This window comes from Taudactylus pleione, unplaced genomic scaffold, assembly GCF_031769625.1.
Source record: "Taudactylus pleione unplaced genomic scaffold, aTauple2 ptg000333l, whole genome shotgun sequence".
In the NCBI taxonomy this organism is placed as follows: domain Eukaryota; kingdom Metazoa; phylum Chordata; class Amphibia; order Anura; family Myobatrachidae; genus Taudactylus; species Taudactylus pleione.
In genome coordinates, this window is record NW_028284734.1 from 9,057,061 (window position 1) to 9,080,105 (window position 23,045).

The 23,045-nt window shown below is 46.4% G+C and overlaps 1 protein-coding gene across 2 annotated transcripts in view; it reads right to left on the reverse strand.

The window, feature by feature from the left end:
- Positions 1-290: 290 nt before the first annotated feature.
- Positions 291-23,045, reverse strand: part of LOC148509031 (baculoviral IAP repeat-containing protein 1-like) — a 109,128-nt gene continuing 86,373 nt past the window's right edge. For both annotated transcript variants that reach the window (XM_088443774.1, XM_088443773.1), the window contains 4 exons: positions 16,749-16,910; positions 13,400-13,486; positions 2,536-2,703; positions 291-1,091 (listed from right to left, as the gene is read on the reverse strand). In XM_088443774.1, coding sequence (XP_088299900.1) covers positions 727-1,091; positions 2,536-2,703; positions 13,400-13,486; positions 16,749-16,910 — 782 coding nt within the window. In that variant the 3' untranslated portion in view covers positions 291-726. The remainder of the gene's footprint in view (positions 1,092-2,535; positions 2,704-13,399; positions 13,487-16,748; positions 16,911-23,045) is intronic.

Consider the following 23,045-nt stretch of genomic DNA (forward strand, 5'->3'; position numbering starts at 1 on the left):
AGAATTACTCTGTCAACAACAATAATATATGTCACCAGAACCAGGACAAACACTTGAATATCAAATATATTGCATACAAAATGTATATATGAAATAGTGAGAAAATTATAAGTAAGCAATTGAGACAAGGAGCTATATAACTACTAAAGTTAAGTAATCATTTCATCATTGTCATTATATTCAACATGCCTAGTCACTTCAAGCCCTATCTTATCCATATCTCCATGGTGAAACTATCCCAGTGGGACATCCAAAACTGTCATAGAAATAATTCAGTACAGAAACGTATGTCCCAATAAAGAAGACTCTGTTTATTTTTGGTACGAACAAAAGATACTGTACACTTGCAGATCTTCAATGGTTCTGAAAAGACGCAGCCCAGGCAGATTAATATATCAAAAAAAGGAGCTTATATAGAATTGGAGACACACAATTTATTTTGTTGAAGATTTACATTAACGTATTGCACGTGTAAGTGTTTTTGAGTAACGTTGACTTGCACCTCATTATGTATTCTGGACAAGCGGAAGAAGTGCTGGCAAGCATTAGCTTAATACAGAAAGGGCATGGTCACATAACATACTGTAAACACATAAAATAATTTCTTCTGCTGTATGTGGACAACATGTTCTCTTTAAAATACTAATATACAAAAACATAAAGGTCTTATAAGAAGGCAAAGTTTATACGTACAGGCACTATGACAAGGTGGAGAAAATTTATTTTTTATTCTGTGACAATTGAAGGAAACGGTAGTATCCATTGCCACATAAGCCTTAAGCTCTTTGCCTGTGGATGTTTTGATTTCATTGCATTAAACATTTCAATATCTTTGTTGTCCAGCAGCCATCCAAACATGACTAGCAAAGTCAAGCTATGCAGCCTGAACACACACTGAACTAAGGCAATCAGAGTTACAGGGTCTGTTTTAAATTGATGAGAATACACTCTTGAAAAATTTAGTTCTTTCAATTTTGGCAGATTATCTAAAACTTGGAAGAAATCTCTCCATCCAGTCTGTGTGACGTTGAGATTGTTGTCAAGATTTAAATTCTGTAGATATTTTAAATGGCCATCTGCACACACTTTTGCTGAAAAAGAAATCACATGTTTTAAAGAATAAGAAGTTATAAAAATAATAAAGCAGGAATATAATCTAAATAAAATACTTTTTTTTGTAAATTTGATATATAATTGTCATGGACTTCATCGTACCATAGGCTGTCACCAACTAGTGGAATCCTGTTGCACAATGGTACCCAATGTCAAAGTAACATAGGTTTAAGGGGTCTATTTATCAAGAAAAAAAGTTTTTGCAGGATATTCCCCAATTTTGCAAACAATGGGCCTGATTCAGATTTGGGAATAGCAAGTAGCTGTGCACCTTGGTAAAGCCATGCTGCACTGCAGGGGGGGGCAGATTTAACATGTTCAAAGAGATGTAGATTTGGGAGGGGTGTGTCCAAACTGAAATCTTAATTGCAGTGTAATAATAAAGATGTCTGGCATTTGTGGGCTACATGCAGAAGCAGCTAGTATTTACCCGGCATCGGTATGAAATACCGATGGACGGGATGCCTGCTGTCAGTACACTGACAGCGGCATCCCGAAGGTTCAAATCCCGACAGTGGAATGGTGAGTACTGTACCTTAATACTAACCCTCCCTACCCTGCACCCTAACCTCCCTGGTAATTGCCTAAACCTAACCCTCCCCCCTTAGTGCCTAACCCTAAACTCCCCAGGTGGTGCCTGAATTTAACCCCCCTACCCAGAGCCTAACCCTAACCTCCCCCCTCCCGCAACCTAACGCTAATGTCCCCCAGGGCCCCTAAACCTAAACATAAGTGTCCCAACCCCCTGCGGCTGATACTCACCTTTCCGCTGTGTCATTACGATTGGAATGCTCAAACAACCCACTGATTCCAGGACAAAATTGCTGCCAGCGTTGCTGTATAAGTAGGTCATACAACCCACTAAGTATTTTCTATATTTAGCACTTAACCTAATGCATCAAATTCCTTTTTCCCTAAAGATTGTAAGATAGCGAGCAGGGCCCTCTTACCTTTTTGTTGGTTTTGCGGTCCATACATCTCGGGCAATTTCCCCGATGCCGATCCCAACTCCAATGATCAGCGATTTCTCAGCCGATCAGCAAAATGCAACATGTTAAAAATCCGACTCGCTCATTGAAATAATTTTTGGGTCAGAATCAGTGAATCAAGATTGTCCAACATGTTGAATTTGCCGATGATCTGACCCAGGCATCGGCAGAATAGAGAATTGCCGTAATTGATTGCTGATGGGCTACATTAGTTAACACCCAGTATTGTTTTGCTATTGTGTTCCCAGTAGTAAAACAATGCAATATGGTAGCTCTATATAAAAAGCTGTTATTAAATACTGTCCTATATGATTTAAATCAATGCTATGTTTAAACAGTTTAAGCAAAAATTAAACTGAAGTTTTGTAACTGCTTCTTCCCCTATGATTACCTTCTAGTCACTATACAGTCAGTGACATATCACAACACTTACCAAACTCCAGCAGGCTGCTGTCACTCAGTAAATTATGGTTGATAATTATCTTCCTGAGGTTGGGCATATACTGCAACTGCTGTATAAAACATGTCACTGTTTCCGTTACTGCAGGTCCACCTGGGAAACTAAATTCTTCCAGGAGCTTGAGTGATGGTAGCGCTTCGGCTGAGGATCAAATATTCAGGGGCACAGGAAATATTGAATAGCAAATAAAAATGCAGAATAGTCAATTAAATTAAAACACACACACACACACACACACACACACTTACCCACTTTTCCTACTGCTTGTTATAAATCCCAATAATAACCTCATAAGGCTTTAGAACCAGATCCATAAGTTTCACTCCTAACACATTCTTCTAGATTTGCCATATCCAGTTCATCATCCCATGGCTTCATGTCAAGTAAGTGGAAGACTTTGCAATAAGTGCTGTTTTTTTTTATTTATTAACATTATTATTATTCTTTATTTATATGGCAGTTCAAGGGTTCGTTAGCCTTATAAATGACATGAATACAACGAATAGAACATTCAGCGCTAAACCTTTTGTATATATGGTTTGCAACCATAGAATGATGGGCTAATAGCAACAGACTGTGATAGTAAGTACAAATATAGTTATACTTAATAAGTGCTTACAAATCGTACAATTTAGTTGCAGACATAAACTAAAACAACAACATTTGAAAACATGTACAAAAATTGGAACAGTGAGTGCTAATGTGCACTGTCAGGTTATATATCAATAACCACTGAATTCACACACTAAGTCAATTGCACTGAGACCCTTGGTATGGAATATAATGAGATAATGTCAATGTTGGTGATAGAGCGTGGGGGGGGAGAGAATAGGGGCGTTCTGCTGTCTCTTCCAGTGCATGCAATAAGGATGTTCTTATTTAGGAATCGGTATGATATCCCGGCTGCCGCATGGCCGGGAGTTCGAATCCCGGCAGCGGCAGCCTGACAAAACAGCAGAGCCCGGCAGCGGAAGCCCGATAGCGCTGGAAATCCCGATCGTGGTAAGGTAAGTATCCCCTAACCTAACCCCCCTAATCCTAACCCTCCTTAGAGGTGCCTAACCCTAACCTCCCCCCCTGTGCCTAACCCTAACCCCCCCCTTCCCCGCTGCCTAAACCTAAGTCCTCCCCGGGGGTGCCTAACCCTAACCCTCCCTCCCCTTAGCCTATCCCTAACCCTCCCGGGGGGGTGACTAACCCTAAGTCCCCCCCGGGTGCCCTAAACCTAACCCTCCCCCCAGCGGCTGTCCGCTCGCGGCGCCCGGCATCCGCTCGATCGGGATGTTAGGTGCCCTTGTGTTGTGGGGAGTAAGGAGTAGATGATCGTATGAGTAAGGGTAGGAGAAGCACATGAGGGAAGAGGGTCCTGCTCATGAGAGCTTACATTCTAAAAGGGAGGGACAGACAGACAGGGGTGACACAGATAGGGTAGAAAATGAGGAAGGAGAATGGAGCAGCGGGTTATGATGAGAGCTGGAAAGCTTTGATGAAGTAGTGAGTCTTGAGAACCCTTTTTAAGATATGTAGAGATGTGGAGTGGGAGGAAGTAACCAGATGGCAGGAAAGGCAGCTTGCATATGTTGAGCGAAGTGGGCAGGCAGAAGTGTAAAGGGAGATTAAGTCAGATGTAAAAGAGAGAGGATTGAGTGATGGCTTTGTAAGTGAGTGTAAGAACCTTGAACTGAGGGCCTGATTTAGAGCCGAACGCTCTCACCAGAGCGCTCGCTCTGAATCAGGTCCCTCCTCCCTGAAAATGGAGCGGCCTTATGGACGCTCGCATAACTGTGGGTTACCATCGCGACCATCGGGCTTGCGACGGAGACCCTGCGGTAGGGTCTCGCTGCCGCAAGCCCTGGAGTGATTTTGGCTCTATCAGAGCCAAAATCACTCCCACTGACATCACTAGTGATGTCAGTGGGGCCGGCTTCAGGCGGTAGGCGTTCCCATGGGAACGCCTCCGTCTGACAGCCACGCCCCCGGCACGCCCACCAAAGGGGGCGTGCTGTCAATCAACATTGACAGCACGCCCCCCTTTGGTGCGAGACCCGGAGCGACGGAGAGCCTGTCACTATCCGGGTCTCGCGCACGACGGAGCTCCCTCCGTCGTGCGCATGCGCAGTGGGGCAACATCGACCCGCTTGCGAGCGTCCTGCGCTCGCGAGCGGGTCTGAATGACCCCCTGAGTTCTGAAGGAGTAGGGGAGCCCAGTGTAGGGCTTGTAGGAGAGGGAAGGCAGATGTAGAATGTTTGGAGAGGAAGATGAGCCAAGCAGCAGCATTGAGGACAGATTGGAGTGATAAGAGGTGGGATTCTGGGAAGCCAGAGGAGGCTACAGTAGTCCAAACTGGAGATGCTCAGAGAGAGGATGAGGGTCTTAGTTGCATCCATGGTGAAAAAAGCTCTGATCTTGGAAATATTTTTGAGATGGAAATGGCAGGACTGGGGGCCTATTCATTAAACCTAAAAATTCTCTGGTGATAATTAGCTTTAGAACTCTCATGGAGTTCTACCTAATTATAAGTGGAATTCATCATTCCACCTCTCCATAAGTATCTATTCCGAAAAGCTGTCATTTTTGCGATGACAGCTTTTCGGGAAATAGATACTTTTCCCTCTCTACACTACCTTATCGCATCTGGAAACAGTGCTGCGCATGCGCTGTTACATCTGTAAAACCAGCGCATGCGCAGCACTGCCTACAGATGCGGTAAGTTTGTGTACCCCCCCGACCCCCCTCCCCCCCTCCGCTTACCTCCACCACCCCCGACTTACCTGTCCGCGGCAGCAGCCTCCGGCTCCCTCCTGCTGGTCTGTCATGTGGTTTCCCAGCAGACCACATGACAGATTAGAAAGAAAAAAAAAAAATTTTTTTTCTTTTTCTAAACTTTCTTGTGCTCTGCTGGGGAGAAAACATGACAGACCAGCCTCCGAAGCCTGAGGACGGAGCAGAGCGTCGGAGGGACTCGTCGGGGAACCTGCACACGCGGATACAGGTAAGTCGATTCTGCTATTCGCCACCTCACAGTGGCGAATAGTAACTGCATCAAACTCCGAAAATTCATAATTTCGGAATTTGATGAATACCACAATTTCCACATCCCCATACTAATGTACTAATGTATGGGGAGTGTGGAAATTAACGCAGGGGAACTTAGCAAGGAGATATCTGTGATATCTCCTGTGCTAAGTCTGTTCATGAATACCAAAATAAGGTTATTTAAGGAAAATGTCCTTAAAAACGTTATTTTAGTGTTGATGAATAGGCCCCTGGGAGAGGTACTTAATGTGTTGCTTGAAGATTTCTTGGATGCATATTGTGCCAGACGTTCCTCTCTAAGGGGGATATTTATCAAAGCTTGGATGGAGATAAAATTGTGAGACAAAGTGCCAACTAATCAGCTACTAACTGTCATTTTTCAAACACAGTATGTATAAGTTAGAGCTGATTGATTAGTACTTTATATCTCACGATTTTATCAATTGATAAATACCCCCTCCTCTTAGACTCTTCACAGCTACCTTTCCATTAAAGCCAGGTATTTCTATTGGTACTTAGATGACTCCAGGATTTCAGTTTGGGTGATAATGGCTTATTTATGGTTAGTGTAATTCTGCAGGATAAAAGGGATGCAAATCTGGTTGAACAAATAAACAATACAAATACAACCACAGGCAAAGTTCACTATTATTGTTACAAATACAGTAAATGAAAAAGGATACAAGAACCTCTGGCAAGAGGTTCTGCAGCATCACAACATAACAACAACAAACAACAACATTGCTACTGCTACAGGGTAAGGTAATCAACCTCTGGCAAGAGGTGTAAAATACAGTAACATACATAATACCAAGTTTAGACAAAAAATGTAAAACAAAAACAGAAAACTTAATATCGAGGGCTAAAGAGGCAAAAGAATGGTCAAGAACACTTTGAGGATCAGAAGTGCAGAACAGGATCACAGCCTGAGGAGAAGCTGAAGTCAGAACCAAGAATTAAAACACTAAAACAATCAGGAGCACAGATAGAAACTGTCACAGGGGAAATTGCAAGGCAGTAACTTAAAGGCTGGGTAATGGAGTGGAGTCTGAATTCCAGGCTAGTTCTAATGAATGATCTGCAGTGAATGAGAGAACCTAGGTTAGAAGAAAAGCTGCTGTGTCTCCTAGGCAACCTGCACAGATGCTTATCACATTGCTTCTATTGTAATACTATCAAATTCCATTCACTTACCATACCGCCACTTCAATCACAGTAACATTCACAGACAGATGGATCAACAGATAGACAAAAATGGGTCTGATTATATTTCACACATAATGCAATCGAAATTCGAGATGCCTTTAGTGAATGTAATACTAATGTGACTGTACACCTCTATTGAGAGTCATACGCATCTATTTATGAATGCATACACCCAGTGGCGTGACTAGGGTATTTGGAGCCCAGGGCAAATGTAAAAATGGATCCCCCCCCCTACCCTATGTGCGCACGTCGAAGGTGAGTGTGGGGGAAATGGGCGTGGTCACAAGGGCGTGGTCAATTAAAGATGGTGCGTGTCAAGCTTGACACACCCCTTTCTCGTCACTCTGAACATTCCTTTCCATATGCACCTTAACCCCAGTAGTGCCCCTTATGCTGTACCCCCAGTATGCAATGTCCCTAGTAGTGGTCCCTCTACTGCAGACCCCTAGTAGTGCCCCTTGTAAAGTGCCCCCAGTAGTAGTCCCCCCTTATGCAGCCCCCCAATAGTTCCCCCTTATATACAGTGCCCCCCCTTATGCAGTGCCCCTTTTATAGTGCCCCCAGTAGTGGTCCCCCTTATGCAGTGCCCCTTATATAGTGCCCCAGTAGTACTCCACCCCCATGCAGTGCCCCCAGTATTGGTACTCCCTATGTAGTGCCCATTATATAATGCCCCCAGTAGTAGTCCCCCCCTATGCAGTGCCCCCAGTAGTGGTGCCCCTTACACAGGCCCCCAGTAGTGATCACCCCTATCCAATTCCCCTTTATACAGTGCCCCCCTTATGCAGTGCCCCTTTTATAGTGCCCCCAGTAGTGGTCCCCCTTATGCAGTGCCCCTTATATAGTGCCCCAGTAGTACTCCACCCCCATGCAGTGCCCCCCAGTATTGGTACCCCCCTATGCAGTGCCCTTTATATAATGCCCCCAGTAGTAGTCCCCCCCTATGCAGTTCCCCCAGTAGTGGTGCCCCTTATGCAGGCCCCCAGTAGTGATCACCCCTATCCAGTTCCCCTTATACAGTGCCCCCTGTAGTGGTCCAGGTCCCCCAATGTAGTGCCCCCAGCGCAGTGCCCCTAGTAGTTTGGCCCCTTATATAGTCCCCCCATTAGTAGTACCCAGTAGAGGTCCCCCCTCCCATTGCAGTGCCCCCCAATAATACTCCCTCCCATGCAGTGCCCCCCAGTAGTGGTACCCCCTATGCAGTGCCCTTTATATAATGCCCCCAGTAGTAGTCCTCCCTATGCAGTGCCCCCAGTAGTGGTGCCCCTTATGCAGGGCCCCAGTAGTGATCACCCCTATCCAGTGCCCCTTATAGAGTGCCCCCTGTAGTGGTCCAGGTCCTCCCAATGTAGTGCCCCCAGTAGTGGTCCCCCCATTGTAGTGCCCCTAGTAGTAAGCCCCTTATATAGTCCCCCCAGTAGTAGTACCCCCCCAGGAGTAGTCCCCAGTAGAGGTCCCCCCTCCCATTGCAGTGCCCCCAGTAGTAGTAGTAGTTCCCCCCCCCAGTAGTGTCCCCAGTAGAGGTCTCCCCTCCAGATGCAATGCCCCCAGCCCAGTAGTAGTAGTAGTAGTAGTCCTCCCTCCGATTAGTGCAGACAAATACAAGAAAAAAAATAGAAAAAATACACTTACCTGAATCCATGCTCCGGCTCCGGCCACTGCTCCAGTCTAGCGCTGGTCCTGTGTATAATGTGTAGTGCTGACCGAACTCACTGCGGTCGGCACTACACTGGCTAACTAAGACGGCGCCCAGGGCACACGCCCTGCACGACCCCCCTTAGTTACGCCACTGCATACACCAGAGCTCTGACCATGATAGCAGCCTCATCTCTTTCAATAGCACTTACATCTATCCCATACAAGGTGCAGAAGATACAACTGAAAATGGCATCTGCTGTGCATATACATGATTAGGGTCGTTCTTCAGGGCTGGCGCTACCACTAGGCAAACTTAGGCAGCTGCCTAAGAGCGCCGGCCACTGCAGGGCACCTCTGGAATAATGTGTAGTGCGTACCGCACATAAGTGCAGCCCGCACTACACTACTAGTAACAAACACACAGCCGCCGCCACCGGCAGCTGTGTGTTTGTTTTAGCAGCCGAAGAGAGACAGACAAGACTCTCATCGGCTGCTGCGCCCACTGCTGGAGCCGGGCTGGAGCTCACTCATGAGCTCCATTTTCCGGCTCCCGCAGTGGGTGATGGGAAAGACGTCATTACGTCTCTCCCATCATGCAGAGTGGGCCACCCCGGGGAGACAGAGGAGCGGACACCAGAGCAGGGATTAAGGTAATTGGAGGGGTTTTTTTGTTTGTTTTTTTACGTGTGTGTCTGTCTGGACCTGGGATCACTGCTGGGGGTACTGCTGGGGGGGTGGACTACTACTGGGGGGGGGGGGGGGGGGGGGGGGACTACTGCTGGGGGGGACTACCACTGGGGCACTGCTGGGGGGGACTACCACTGGTGCTCTGCTGGGTGAACTACTACTGAGGGCATTGCTGGGAGGACGACTACTGCTGGGGGCACTGCTGGGAGGACTACTACTAGAGGCACTGCATAGGTGGGGTTACTGTTGGGGGCACTGCATAGGTGGGGTTACTGCTGGGGGCACTGCATAGGTGGGAATTACTGCTGGGGCACTGCATAGGTGGGGGACTACTACTGGGGGCACTACTACTACTGGGAGCACTGCATCGGGGGGACCACTACTGGGGGCACTGCAACGGGGGGTTAGTACTGGGGGAACTATATAAGGGAGACTACTAGGTGCATTATATAAGGGGCACTGCATGGGGGACCACTACCTGGGGCACTGCATAGGGGGACCACTACTAGGGCACTGTATAAGGGGCACTACTGGGGGCACTGCATAAGGGTTTGTGTAGCTATCTGAGAGGGGGAGGAGGGAGCAAGGTTGAAGAAATGCCTAAGGTGCCAAGAAACCTTGCACCGGCCCTGGTCGTATTGGGCCACCAGGAGCACTGAACAGTTGTGCCTGGCCCCGTGCTCCCCTCAGTGGCTTGCTCAGTGTGGCACAGTGCTGCAGTCCACAGCCCTTCACTGAAGATGATGACACTCTGAGTGTGACATACAGTAGCCCACAGTCACACTATAGCCTGCCCCATACACCCTAACCCTACGACATCCTGTGTGAAATGGCCCTCGAACCATGAGGGAAGGACTTTTATCATATCCAAAACACATGATCTGACGCCAGGAGGATGACTTTTGCCTCGTTTATGGATCAGAGTCTGGCGGACAAACCCAAGCCCTTGCTTTTTTCGACTCATAACCCCTAAGTTCGGGTGTGATCAGATTCCAGCAATCCAAACCCGCACATCTCTAATAATAATACAATGTTAATAGCCTAGGATTCCTGACAAGGGTTAAAGAGAATACAAATATTAGGAGGCTGACCTGCTGGCCATACTACCCCTCCTCCTCTCCTCATAATTTTGTTAGGTAGTAAAACAATTAAATTAAATTAATTAACTAATCAATCATTCCTTTCTTTACCTGCCTTCCGCTACATACTGTACATACTCCACCTCCATTTCCCTGTACTGCCTTTGATCTAGTTCTTGATTAATGAAAACATTCTTGCTATAGGGTCGTATAGTTTATTAAACTGTTATCCTGTGGTGTCACTTCAGATATGCCATGTTTGAAGTTAAACTGCCACGTGTTTGTGCTGCCCACTGCTGTTGCTTAGCATAGTCCAGCTAGCTCGGTGCAATCTTTTAGCCTAAACTTGATGAAAACAATATTGTAGGCTGTTAGGTGGTCAGAATTGACTAATCTCTCCATGCAATCTGCTTATCCACTCCAACTATACCTTACCAATCCACGCAGCAAGATGACCTCTCCAATGGTCTTTGGTTGTGGCCCCAAATCATGAGGGTTGGTGCAAGTTTTCTGTACTCATTGTTTTTTTTTTTCTCCTCTTAAGTTTAGACTAACCTTTCCATAGATGTTAGATTACTGTGACCCTTGTATCCAGCCCATCTGTGTCATCCATGTTTGTCTGCCCCCTCCCCTCTAGAATGTAAGCTCTCACGAGCAGGGCCCTCTTCCCTCATGTGCTCATCCTTCACTTAATTATACTCTAATTTACAACAGCACCCAACCCTTGGTTACAGACACCATGCTGCTTATATAAGTGTTATGCAGCAATGTATAAATCATGTATCTGTCCTGTATTGTTTGTACTGTTAAATTCTGTTTTCTTGTGTGCTTATTTGTTAATGTACTGTGTAAGGAGCTGCGGAACCCTTGTGGCGCCATATAAATAAAGGATACTAATAATAATAATAATAATAATAATAATAGAGTGTCCTGATAGAAATAATAAACTTAAATAATATAAACCAAAAACTGAGTACAAAAAAATAAAAAATAAAATCTGTCCAGCCCTCATAACTTCAGATTGTTTCTTTTTATATACTAAGAGGCATTTTATACAAAATATCTCTTTATATGCAATTAAATAGCCTTCATAGAAATCTATGGGGGCTGCTTTTGTGGTCGGAAATGGAAGGATAGTTGTAGATCTCTCTGAAAACCTTCGACCTGACAAGTGTGCTATTGTGCATGTGCAGTTCTCTGCGCATCTTCTTTTCCAGCATCCCAGAGTGAAGAACGTGCTCCTGAGTGTCTCCAATAAGGGAGACTCCTCAGCACTACAGAGATCCCTAGTACCCCTGTGTCACCACCTCTGTTATACATACATCCCACTAGCACCATTGCATTTATGCTTACAGTCTGTGCAAAAAATATGTATGTACAGGTAGCAGTGATATGGCATAGGGGATACATACGGTATCCCGACAAAGGGGATACTGACGGTCAGAATGCCAACATACCGGCCCTCCGGCATCCGAAAGGTAAGTAGCGGGGTTAGGGAGAGGGTTAGGGTTAGGCACTAGGGCAGTGATTTTCAACCTTTTTTTAATTCAAGGCACACTACACAAGATTTTAGAATTGCCAAGGCACACCATCTGGCGATATGGCGTGCGCGACCTATGAAAAAACACACTGGCCCCCGCAGGAATAAAACACACTACATTGACCCCCGCAGGAATAAAACATACTACTGTACATTGGCCCCAGCAGGAATAATACATACTACTGTACATTGGCCCCAGCAGGAATAAAACATACTACTGTACATTGGCCCCAGCAGGAATAAAACATACTACTGTACATTGGCCCCAGCAGGAATAAAACATACTACTGTACATTGGCCCCAGCAGGAATAAAACATACTACTGTACATTGGCCCCAGCAGGAATAATACATACTACTGTACATTGGCCCCAGCAGGAATAAAACATACTACTGTACATTGACCCCCGCAGGAATAAAACATACTACTGTACATTGGCCCCAGCAGGAATAAAACATACTACTGTACATTGGCCCCAGCAGGAATAAAACATACTACTGTACATTGGCCCCAGCAGGAATAAAACATACTACTGTACATTGACCCCCGCAGGAATAAAACATACTACTGTACATTGGCCCCAGCAGGAATAAAACATACTACTGTACATTGGCCCCAGCAGGAATAAAACATACTACATTGGCCCCAGCAGGAATAAAACACACTACATTGGCCCCAGCAGGAATAAAACACACTACATTGGCTCCAGCAGGAATAAAACACACTACATTGGCCCCAGAAGGAATAAAACACACTACATTGGCCCCAGCAGGAATAAAACACACATACATTGGCCCCAGCAGGAATAAAACACACATACATTGGCCCCAGCAGGAATAAAATACACTACATTGGCCCCCGCAGGAATAAAACACACTACATTGACCCCCGCAGGAAAAAAACACACTACATTGACCCCCGCAGGAATAAAACACACTACATTGGCCCCAGCAGGAATAAAACACACTACATTGGCCCCAGCAGGAATAAAACACACTACATTGGCCCCCGCAGGAATAAAACAATCACATTGGCCCCCACAGAAAAGCAAACACATTGGTGCCTACAGAAACAAAACAATCACATTGGTCCCCACAGAAAAAAAAACACATTGCTCCCCAACTGAAAAAAAAAAAAGCAGATTGGCTCACCGGCCCCCCTGGCTGGAAGCGCTGGCTCGGTCACTGGCACAAGGAGGGCAGGAAGCGCTTTCTCGGTCACTGGCACGGGGCAGGTAGGAAGCGCTGGCTCGGTCACTAGCGCAGGCAGGGCAGGCTTGCAGGAGGCAACGCGGCGTACATGACCTGTGATGTCACGCTGCCATGTCTATGCAGGTGACGGCCCGGGCGCGCCTGAGCCTCCAAGAAGAGCTCAGCGGCAGCCCGGACCACACATTACTGTGGCACACTTTGCAACTGTTGTAAACCGCTGCACTAGGGGAGGGTTAGGGCTAGGCACTAAGTTTATCCAATTTCTGGAATATTTTTGGTTGTTTTTGTATTTGAGTGGAATAATTTTTGCAGTATTCTTTTAACAAACACGTCTATGCTGTACAATATTAGACCCACCATAATGAATCTCCTAGCATGACCACAGAATATGTATCTTCTAGTAGTAAATGCACTGAAAAAATAATAAATATATTCATACCAAATTTTTTCGTTGCTTCAACTTTCACCGAATAGTTAAATTCGATCTCCAAAACTTTGAGATTTTTAAGAGACGGTAATGCCGAAGCTAGAAGGATTTTTTTTTTTTTTTTAAAAAGGAAAAAGGACAAAAGATAAACAGTGAGAGCAAAATAAGTATTATGTCATACATTTAAAACATGCAAAATAGTCAAATTTGTACTTTGTTTGCAGACCCAAATAGCACAAAAAAATATACATTTTATCCAACAAAAAGTGTATACATTTTTAAAAATGTAATTTTCTAAATTGCGATTATTTTTTACATATGCTTATACTGTAATTGATACTGGAACTACTAATGATAGAGAATAATATTTAATAGCTCATTTCAATAAAATTTTTCAATAAACTACAAACACCCCTATGGACTGCTTTTGTGGATTTGTTTGAAGTGTCCAGAGCAGGGGTTCACAACCATAGTCACACCATTAGGCACACTAATACCCCCTTTCAGATAGAAAAGCAAATTACCTGAAAAACACTTTTACCCAGTAATTTGCTGATCATCATGGGACCTTTTCTGTTGAATACCCCTTTTCCACCAAAATTCCGGGTCTGACCCGGAGTTAGAACAGAGTTCCTTTCCGGATCAGACCCGGAATTTAGCTGGCACAGACTCAGGATATTCCCTGAGTCGGCGCCGCTCACACCGGAGTCGGGTCTGCATAGACCCGGCTTTCCCGGCGTGAAAGTGGTCGCTTGGAGATGACGTCATCTCCAAGCGCCACTGAAGCCAGACCAATCGGCCGGCTAGCAGCGCACTCCAGGTCATCGTGACCCAGAGTGCGCTGTTCTCACAGCAGGGTTTTATGGGCTACACCCGTGTTAAACCCTGATATTTACCTGGGTTGGATTGCCGGGTCACTCGACCCGGTGATCCAACCCTCTCCCCTTTTACACCAGGGAGCTTCCTGGGTTAACCCTGCAATAACCCGGGTTTTAGCTCCGGTGTAAAAGGGGTATAAATGGATCAACCAGGATCGAAATTCCCGGGTTGACCCTTTCAGACACCTGTGTTGATCAGCAAATTACCAGGTAGAAATGCTTGACCCGGTAATTTGCTTTTCTGCCTGAAAGGGGCTTCAGGCTGGGACTGGCAAAGTGACCTGGCACTGAAATACCAGGTAAAAGCAGTTTTTTGGGGGAAATTGTGTCTAAAAGAGGTATAACAGTCCAGGTTTTAAGGATAGCCAGACTTGAGCACAAGTGTCTGAATTAGTACCTCAGTTATTTTGATTTAACCATCTGTGCTCAATCATGGATATCACTAAACCCTGGACTGTTAGTGTGCCATGAGGATCGAGTTTGGGAAACATTTGTCTAGAGGTACTGCGGGGTTGATGTGCAGTTGACCACGAGTCTGTTTGCGCTGCACATTTTGTGTTTCTGCACCACGCATGCCGCAGAACCATGTACACGCAACTATGTGTGATGCAGAATTGTACTCATCTCAGGCACATCTAAACTTGCAACTGAATGGGTGTAACTGGGAAATAAGGGGGCGTTCTTACATAGGAAATGTACAGTTAATGAGAATGCATCAACAGAATTGAGGGCTATACAGAGTTGTGTGTATATACGCTTATTTTCAGGAGAATCTTTTGACTGAAGTATAGGGCTGTTGTGAGTGCGCACTGATAATGGCTAAGACACTAAGGGGTCTATTTACTAAGCAGTGTTAGGAGACAGAGTGAAAAGTAATAAGAAAGTGATAAGGTGCCAGCCAATCAGCTCCCAACTGTCATCTCACAGGCTGTGTTTGAAAAATGACAGTTGGGACCTGATTGGCTGGCACCTTATCACTTTTTCACTCTGTCTCCTAACACTACTTAGTAAGTAGACCTCTAAACGTACTATAGGGGCTGTCCAACCTCAATTATGTGTACAACTTATAGCTATAGGTGAACATGTGCATTTACTTCTGTGCCCCCTGTACAGGAGCAGTAACAGCAGCATACCTGCCTACTCCCCCAGTAGTTGCGGAATTCTCCTGAATTGCGGGCATTCCCCCGCACACCTTGAAGAGTAGGCAGCCCTCCCGCATCTTGCCCACTTCCTAGTGAAGTGGGCACTATGGGAAGAATAATCCCGCAAATCGTGGGATTATTATTATTATTATTATTATTATGTTTCCTGTATCATATTTTTAAAGATCTAATGGTCCTAACTGCATATTGCTGGTTACAACAGCACATAAACATATATGAACAAACTACTGTCATAATAAAGTTTTTAATCATACATTTCTCTGTATTAGCTGGTAAAATAATCTGCCTGATTCTGAGCCGGACGTGGAAATGTGGATGGATCTCACAGATACACATGTATGTGCCAAAGTAAGAAACCGGCGACTGCACATATGCCACATCCAGCATACGCACATGGATGGAGATCGCTCCTGCATACGGGTTGATCAGTCCATTGACTGATCACACTTTCCGTGAGATTGGCATTTTTGGGCGGTGACAATGCAAATCACTGTATTATGCTGTAAGGAGACAGGGCCTCATTCAGAGGCAGTCGGAGGATGCAAGCGGTCGCTCAGAAACTGGGCGGCCACTTGCATTCTGACCGCCCGCCTCTGTTGCGGTCGTTAGGCTGTGGGTTAACACCCACAGCTCTAACGACCGCTCGGGTGATGGTCGCCATGGTCATAGACCATGGCGACCATCGGGGCTTACGACGAGACCCTAGGGTAGGGTCTCACTTGTCGTAAGCCCCGGAGAGCTTCTGGCTCTGTCAGAGCCGGAAGCTCTCCACTGACATCACTAGTGATGTCAGTGGGGCCTCCCCCAAACGGCAGGCGTTCCCATGGGAACGCCTCCTTTTGGGCTGCCACCCCCCGGCCCGCCTTCCAAACGAGGCGCGCTGTCAATCAACATCGACAGCTCGCCCCCTTTGGAAAGAGACCCGCTACGACCGGCACTGTCGGTCATAGCGGGTCTCACGCATGCGCACGAGGGAGCCGGCTCCCTCGGGCGCATGTGCACTGGCAAAACATCGAGGCGGCCGTGCGGTCGTAGACCGTACGGCCGCCTCTGAATAAGGTCCACAGAGCCTAATAATGGGAACAGACCAGCCCCACCCCCATCAGCTGTCAGGAGCATCTCCTCCCTGAGCTCCCAGGGAGAAGAGGCATAAACTCGGTAAGTATGATCTATTGTCCAACCTGCACTAGACAGACAAAACCAAGATGCTAATTGTTTGTAGTGGTTTCAGCATGTGCTTGCATCTTTGAGTCAGGTGAGTAAATAACCTTCCATGTGTACATAGCCGAATAGTAAGGACTAGAACTCAGAGTATCTTACCCAGATGCATTATCTCCTTGTTACATAATGTAAAGTTGGATATACAGACTTCCTGCATTTTTCCATTCTGACACAATGAAGTAATAAGCTTCTCAACCTCAGGGCACCACCTGGAGCTCAGTGTGAAGGAGATCAGATTGGAGAACTGTTCAATAAACTCTGCTGCAAAGTAAGATGCATATATGGTAAGTACGGGCAACAGTAATTTGTGACAGGTACAATGGTGTTTAGTCAATTTACAGAAACATCTCTACAATATTTAGCACTATTACTTATTAGATTAACTATCACCTGAGTAACCCAGGACTTTTATTTAGTGGCTCAAATCATCAATAACATAATACAGAGTTTCCCAAACCGCCATTATAGTCCTAGTTTTTTTAAGGCTATCCATGCTTGAGTCCAGATGATTAAATCAAATTGACTGAGGTACTAATGAAGTCACCTGTGCTCAAGCATGAATATCCTTAAACCTGGACTGTAATGGCAGAGTTTGGGAACCTCTGACATAATATATGCACATAGACAGTCACAAGCCTCCCTGTATTAATGGCCTAGGTGCACAACAAAAGCACACCTAAGGATATGTAATAGGGGTGTGCACCGGCCACTTTTCGTGTTTTGTGTTTTGGTTTTGGATCTGGATCTTTCTTCGTGTTTTGGATCTGGATTGGTTTTGCCAAAACCACCCTTCCGTGTTTTGGGTTCTGGGTTTTGTGTTTTGGATCTGTATTTTTTTGAAAAAAAGCATAAAAACAGCTAAAATCACAGAATTTGTAGGTTTTTCTGCTCCTATGCTATTATTAACCTCAATAACCTTAATTTCCACTCATTTCCAGTCTATTCTGAACACCTCACACCTCACAATAGTGTTTTTATGTCCAAAAGGTTGCACCGAGGTAGCTGGATGACTATGCTAAGCGACACGAGTGGGCGGCACAAACACGTGACCCATCTAGGAGTGACACTGCAGTGGCAGACAGGATGGCAGTTAGAAAAACTAGGCCCCAAACTGTACATAATGCAAAGAAAAAAAGAGGTGCAAGATGGAATTGTCCTTGGGCCCTCCCACCCACCCTTATGTTGTATAAACAGGACATGCACACTTTAACAAATCAATAATTTCAGCGCCAGGGTCTGCCACACAACTGTGGCTGAAATGATTGGTTCGTTTGGGCCCCCACAAAACAAGCTGGCAATTAATGTGTCCCTGCACAAACTGGCTCTACGGAGGCAAGATGTCATCCTCATCCTCCTCATCCACCGATTCCTCACCCTCTTCAGTGTGTACATCCTCATCCTCACAAAGTATTAACTCGTCCCCACTTGAATCCACCACCACAGGTCCCTCTGTACGTTCTGGAGGCTGGTCTCCCTGGAAGAGCTGATAATTCATTTTGATGAACATCATCTTCTCCACATTCTGTGGAAGCAACCTCCTACGCCTTTCGCTGACAAGGTTCTCGGCTGCACTAAACACTCTTTCGGAGTACACACTGGAGGGGGGGCAACTCAGGTAAAATAGAGCCAGTTTGTACAGGGGCCTCCAAATTGCCTCTTTTTCCTGCCAGTACAGGTATGGACTGTCTGACATGCCTACTTGGATGCTGTCACCGATGTAATCCTCCACCATTCTGTCAATGGTGACAGTATCATATGCAGTGACAGTAGACATGTCAGAAATTGTTGCCAGGTCCTTCAGTCCGGACCAGATGTCCAAACTTGGTCCTGCCTGCCCTGCATCACCGCCAGCGGGTTGCTTAGGATACCTACGTTTTTTCCTGGCAGCCCCAGTTGCGGGAGAAAATGAAGAAGGAGCCGTTGACGTGTCACGTTCCGCTTCAGCTGACAGTGTGTTCACCAGCAGGTCTTTGCACCTCTGCAGGCTTGTGTCGGCCGGAAAGAGAGACACCACATAGGCTTTAAACCTAGGATCGAGCACGGTGGCCAAAATGTAGTGGTCTGATTTCAACAGATTGACCACCCTGGAATCCTGGCAAAGCGAATGAAGGGCTTCATCCACAAGTCCCACATGCCGAGCGGAATCGCTCCGTCTTAGCTCCTCCTTCACTTTCTCCAGCTGCTTCTGCAAAAGCCTGATGAGGGGAATGACCTGACTCAAGCTGGCAGTGTCTGAACTGACTTCACGTGTGGCAAGTTCGAAGGGCTGAAGAACCTTGCACAACACGGAAATCATTCTCCACTGCGCTTGAGTCAGGTGCATACCCCCTCCTTTGCCTATGTCATAGGTGGATGTATAGGCTTGTATGGCCTTTTGCTGCTCCTCCATCCTCTGAAGCATATAGAGGGTTGAGTTCCACCGCGTCACAACCTCTTGCTTCAGGTGATGGCGGGGCAGGTTCAAGAGTGTTTGCTGGCGCTCCAGTCTTCGGCACGCAGTCGCTGAATGGCGAAAGTGGCCAGAAATTTTTCGGGCCACCCAAAGCGTCTCCTGCACGCCCCTGTCGCTTTTCAGAAAATTCTGCACCACCAAGTTTATTGTGTGAGCAAAACATGGGACGTGCTGGAATTTGCCCAGATGTAATGCCCGCACAATATTGGTGGCGTTGTCAGATATCACAAATCCCCAGGAGAGTCTAAGTGGGGTAAGCCACTGGGCGATGATTTCCCTCAGTTTCTCTAAGAGGTTGTCGGCGGTGTGCCTCTTACTGAAACCGGTGATACACAGCGTAGCCTGCCTTGTAACGAGCTGGCGTTTCTGAGATGCTGCTACTGGTGACGCTGCTGCTGTTGCTGCGTAAGGTGATACATCTACCCAGTGGGCTGTCACAGTCATATAGTCCTTAGTCTGCCCTGTTCCACTTGTCCACATGTCCGTGGTTAAGTGGACATTGTGTACAACGGCATTTTTCAGGACACTGAGGACACTTTTTCTGACGTTTCTGTACAGTCTCGGTATCGCCTGCCTAGTGAAGTGGAATCTAGACGGGATTTGGAACCGGGGACACACTACCTCCATCAATTGTCTAAATCCCACTGCACTAATGGCGGATACCGGACGCACGTCTAACACCAACATAGCAGTCAAGGCCTCAGTTATACGTTTTGCTTCAGGATGACTGCTGTCGTACTTCATCCTCCTCGCTAAGGACTGTTGGAGGGTCAATTGTTTAGTAAAAGTAGTGGTGTTCCTACTTCCTCTCTGGGATGATGAACGACTCCCAGCAGCAGCAGCAACAGCAGCAGCGGCAGCAGTAGGCGTAGCAATGCAGGATCCTCCGGAGGAATCCCGGATAGGAGAGTCAGTCATGCCAGTGATATGGCCTGCAGGACTACTTCCGATCCTGACTAAGGAGGAAATTGACGAGGAGGGAGTTGACGGTGTGGTTTGCAGGCGCTTGGATACAACAGGACAACGGGATTTAGGTGTCCCTGGACTGCTTACGGTCTGAGCCAAAGTTTCTGAACTTGACAGTAACTTTTTATGAACGCGCTGCAGGTGCCGTATAAGGGAGGATGTTCCTAGGTGGTTGACGTCCCTACCCCTACTTATTTCACCTTTACATATGGTACATATGGCAAGACAGTTGTTGTCCGGATTTGGATAGAAATATTGCCAGACCAAAGAGGTGGAATGTTTGGTCTTCTGCCCAGGCATGACCGTGATGGGCTTTTTCATCCCACGGACAACAACTGTCTCCCCCGGAGCCTGATTTAAACAAACCACATCACCATCAGAATCCTCCTCGCCAACTTCCTCCTCAGCGCCAGCTACACCAGTATCCTCATCCTGTTGTACTTCAACAGTGACATCTTCAATTTGCATATCAGCAAGTGGACTGTGGGTGCTCCTTTCAGCACTTGCAGGGGGCGTGCAAATGGTGGAAAGAGCCACCTCTTCCCGTCCAGTGCTGGGAAGGTCAGGCATCGCAACCACCACCACACTTGGACTCTCCTTGGGGATTTGTGATATCTTCTTAGAAAGCACAGTTCTTCGCTGTGCTTTTGCCAGCTTAACTCTTTTGATTTTTTTAGTGGGAGGAGTGCTTCCATCGTCATGTGAAGCTGAACCACTAGTCATGAACATACTAGGGATCGACCTTAGCCGTTCCTTGCCACTCCGTGTCGTAAATGGCATATTGGCAAGTTTACGTTTCTCTTCAGCTGATTTAAATGTCTTTTTCAAGGTCATTTTCCTGAACTTTGCCATTTGGGATTGTATGTGCCCTCTACTATGACATTGGGCATCGGCCTTGGCAGACGACGTTGATGGCATGTTATCGTCTATGTCATGACTAGTGGCAGCAGCTTCAGCACTAGGAGGAAGTGGTTCTTGATCTTTCTCTATTTTATTTTTATCGGAGAAAGTTTGGTCCTCCATTTATGTTATATCGATTTGATATATACGTGCGGCTAAACACAGAAAATAATTTTTTTTTTGGTTTGGACTGGAGTGTACTTTGTGGGTTACAGCACCCTTTAACGGTCAAGCCAGCCGGCCCTTTACTTATGACACAGGCGCACTCTTGGCACTACTTTGTTGATGCACGTGCGGCTACTGCGCACACAATTCACAAACACAGAAAATAATTTTTTTTTGGTTTGGACTGGAGTGTACTTTCGGGGGTTACAGCACCCTTTAACGGTCAAGCCAGCCGGCCCTTTACTTATGACACAGGCGCACGCTTGGCACTACTTTGTTGATGCACGTGCGGCTACTGCGCACACAATTCACAAACACAGAAAATAATTTTTTTTTGGTTTGGACTGGAGTGTACTTTCGGGGGTTACAGCACCCTTTAACGGTCAAGCCAGCCGGCCCTTTACTTATGACACAGGCGCACTCTTGGCACTACTTTGTTGATGCACGTGCGGCTACTGCGCACACAATTCACAAACACAGAAAATAATTTTTTTTTAGGTTTGGACTGGAGTGTACTTTCGGGGGTTACAGCACCCTTAACGGTCAAGCCAGCCGGCCCTTTACTTATGACACAGGCGCACGCTTGGCACTACTTTGTTGATGCACGTGCGGCTACTGCGCACACAATTCACAAACACAGAAAATAATTTTTTTTTGGTTTGGACTGGAGTGTACTTTCGGAGGTTACAGCACCCTTTAACGGTCAAGCCAGCCGGCCCTTTACTTATGACACAGGCGCACGCTTGGCACTACTTTGTTGATGCACGTGCGGCTACTGCGCACACAATTCACAAACACAGAAAATAATTTTTTTTTAGGTTTGGACTGGAGTGTACTTTCGGGGGTTACAGCACCCTTTAACGGTCAAGCCAGCTGGCCCTTTACTTATGACACAGGCGCACGCTTGGCACTACTTTGTTGATGCACGTGCGGCTACTGCGCACACAATTCACAAACACAGAAAATAATTTTTTTTTAGGTTTGGACTGGAGTGTACTTTCGGGGGTTACAGCACCCTTAACGGTCAAGCCAGCCGGCCCTTTACTTATGACACAGGCGCACGCTTGGCACTACTTTGTTGATGCACGTGCGGCTACTGCGCACACAATTCACAAACACAGAAAATAATTTTTTTTTTGGTTTGGACTGGAGTGTACTTTCGGGGGTTACAGCACCCTTAACGGTCAAGCCAGCCGGCCCTTTACTTATGACACAGGCGCACGCTTGGCACTACTTTGTTGATGCACGTGCGGCTACTGCGCACACAATTCACAAACACAGAAAATAATTTTTTTGGGGGTTTGGACTGGAGTGTACTTTCGGGGGTTACAGCACCCTTAACGGTCAAGCCAGCCGGCCCTTTACTTATGACACAGGCGCACGTTTGGCACTACTTTGTTGATGCACGTGCGGCTACTGCGCACACAATTCACAAACACAGAAAATAATTTTTTTTTTGGTTTGGACTGGAGTGTACTTTCGGGGGTTACAGCACCCTTAACGGTCAAGCCAGCCGGCCCTTTACTTATGACACAGGCGCACGTTTGGCACTACTTTGTTGATGCACGTGCGGCTACTGCGCACACAATTCACAAACACAGAAAATAATTTTTTTTTTGGTTTGGACTGGAGTGTACTTTCGGGGGTTACAGCACCCTTAACGATCAAGCCAGCCGGCCCTTTACTTATGACACAGGCGCACGCTTGGCACTACTTTGTTGATGCACGTGCGGCTACTGCGCACACAATTCACAAACACAGAAAATAATTTTTTTTTTGGTTTGGACTGGAGTGTACTTTCGGGGGTTACAGCACCCTTAACGGTCAAGCCAGCCGGCCCTTTACTTATGACACAGGCGCACGCTTGGCACTACTTTGTTGATGCACGTGCGGCTACTGCGCACACAATTCAC